Source organism: Penaeus monodon, chromosome 28, assembly GCF_015228065.2.
Source record: "Penaeus monodon isolate SGIC_2016 chromosome 28, NSTDA_Pmon_1, whole genome shotgun sequence".
Classification (NCBI taxonomy): Eukaryota; Metazoa; Arthropoda; class Malacostraca; order Decapoda; family Penaeidae; genus Penaeus; species Penaeus monodon.
In genome coordinates, this window is record NC_051413.1 from 22,907,826 (window position 1) to 22,909,831 (window position 2,006).

Genomic DNA, 2,006 nt, shown 5'->3' on the forward strand with positions numbered 1-2,006 from the left:
TTTTTTACATTACAACTTGGGTATCAATCTTATTTCCAAGGTTTGTGCCACTTAACTACATTTTACATAAAAACACACAGCTGATTTATAACTTTTGACTCAACTAATGATAAATCCACCTCCTGTTACAGACTCCAGCTAAACAAAACCGACGTAACTTTCGCTCATGCATCGGACCGCTGGCCCAGGACGGTTTTTGTGTCAGGGCCTAGTTTTCCCCCCCCGAGGCTTCCGGGACTACAGGGCCTTCCCCAAAGGGACCTGTAAAAACTTGGGCAAACCGCTGTGGGGGTCCACTTTCAGCCTTTCCCTCTGTTGCCCCCCGCATGCAACGGTTGTTCTCCAATTCTTGTATTTGGGGTACAATCTCGCTTCCATGGTGTTTTCGTCTGCCTTTCCTGAGGGGATGCTCAGAAAAATTTTAAAACATGGTGTATCTCCTTTGGATACTAATGTTTTTTTAAAAAACTATTCATTCTTTAAACGCATCATAAAGCGATATGAAAGAATATTTCATACATTAAGTACTTTTCACAACTGCAGGAGTTCGAGCCCCCCCCTTCCCGGACGGGGAGCCCCCCTTCCCCCCGCCCCCTCGTCAGCATACGATTAACAAAATTCGGGCCCAAAAAGGGAAACTTTTCTCCTTCCCTCCCCCCAATGACCAGGCCAGTTCTTCGGGGCCCCCGACCAACCTTTGCGCCTTTTAAAAAGGGCCCTTAATGATGTACAAAAATCAAAAATTGAAATCTTTAATGGTCGGGTTTTTAAAAAAAATCGAAATCATTTCAAAAAGGGGTTCTCCCTTGGAATATTAATAAAAGATATTTTGTAGGAAAAATTTTCCTGACTATCGACCCGCAAATTTAAAATATTCCTATCCCCCCGGGGTAATATTTGACTTTTCACTTTTCCGGGATGATGGTAGCGATTCCATCTGCCTTGAGGGGGAATTCCGCTTTTTCTCCACCCCGAGTGCGCCCCCATTCCCATCCCTGCGACGACCCTTTCTACTCCAGTTCAAACAACTGGATGGGCTTCGTCCGCCGGCGCCTGCCCCAGTGCTTGCTTGGGGATCCATTTTATATGTTGATTAATTAAGTTTGCACTACAGGCATTGTAGGAAAAAATGTCAATTTGTCCTGCTGATTTTATAATTAACTTTTCATAGTTGTTATTCTATATTAATTTGTTTATTAATGTTTAATTTAAAACAGTCCAAACCTAACTTCAACTAAATTCCATGAAATTACTTAATTTTTTCAGGTCCACGAGAGCAAATGAACGAGAAAACGGCATATATCGACGGCTCTCAGGTCTACGGAATCGATGACGAGATGATGAATTCACTGAGAACGAAGGAGGATGGTCTGCTTATTGCTCAGGTCAATACGATAATTTTTAGGGTAGTTATTACCACCATTCCCCTCATGATTTTCTAATTTGCTAGTACCAGATTATGTGGTGGCTGGGGCGAAGCCTATGGAAGACTGTACAGTGCTAAACATTACAGAGTTAAATATGAGGTCGCCAGAATATTCTGCAAAGGACAGAATAAAGCAAGCACGTTCCAAGTTCATAAAACATGTTCAAGAAAATTACAGTGCCACAGGGGCCATTGCACTAATAAAAAAGAAACATGGAAGAAATTCTGCAAACATGATTTCAAAATGGGATGAATAAAGAATCAGGGAAGGGTATCCCAATTTCTAGATTCAGTAGCATTATTTTGACCTTGGGTTACACATGATGTAATATATACCACAATATCATTAGTGTGTGATGATTTTAACCAGATCTTTCATCAAGAATTTAATGACGGCATGCGTTTCTGTATGAAAAGCATGGTCTATACCGGAAGGCAAAAATATTACCTTGAAAAATGTAAGCAATTAAAGCTACTCTACTAACTATCTCTTCAGCTAATAATTTTAACACTAACTACCACCATAATAGGTCATAAATTAGATCAAGAATAGCAAAACGATAGAAATATGACACCTATT

General features: G+C 40.5%; 1 protein-coding gene across 1 annotated transcript in view; it reads left to right on the forward strand.

The window, feature by feature from the left end:
- Positions 1-2,006, forward strand: part of LOC119591101 — a 19,931-nt gene that overhangs the window by 15,227 nt on the left and 2,698 nt on the right. Inside the window, 4 exon segments of the mRNA XM_037939818.1 lie at positions 132-263; positions 1,115-1,119; positions 1,267-1,368; positions 1,451-1,653. Coding sequence (XP_037795746.1) covers positions 132-263; positions 1,115-1,119; positions 1,267-1,368; positions 1,451-1,653 — 442 coding nt within the window.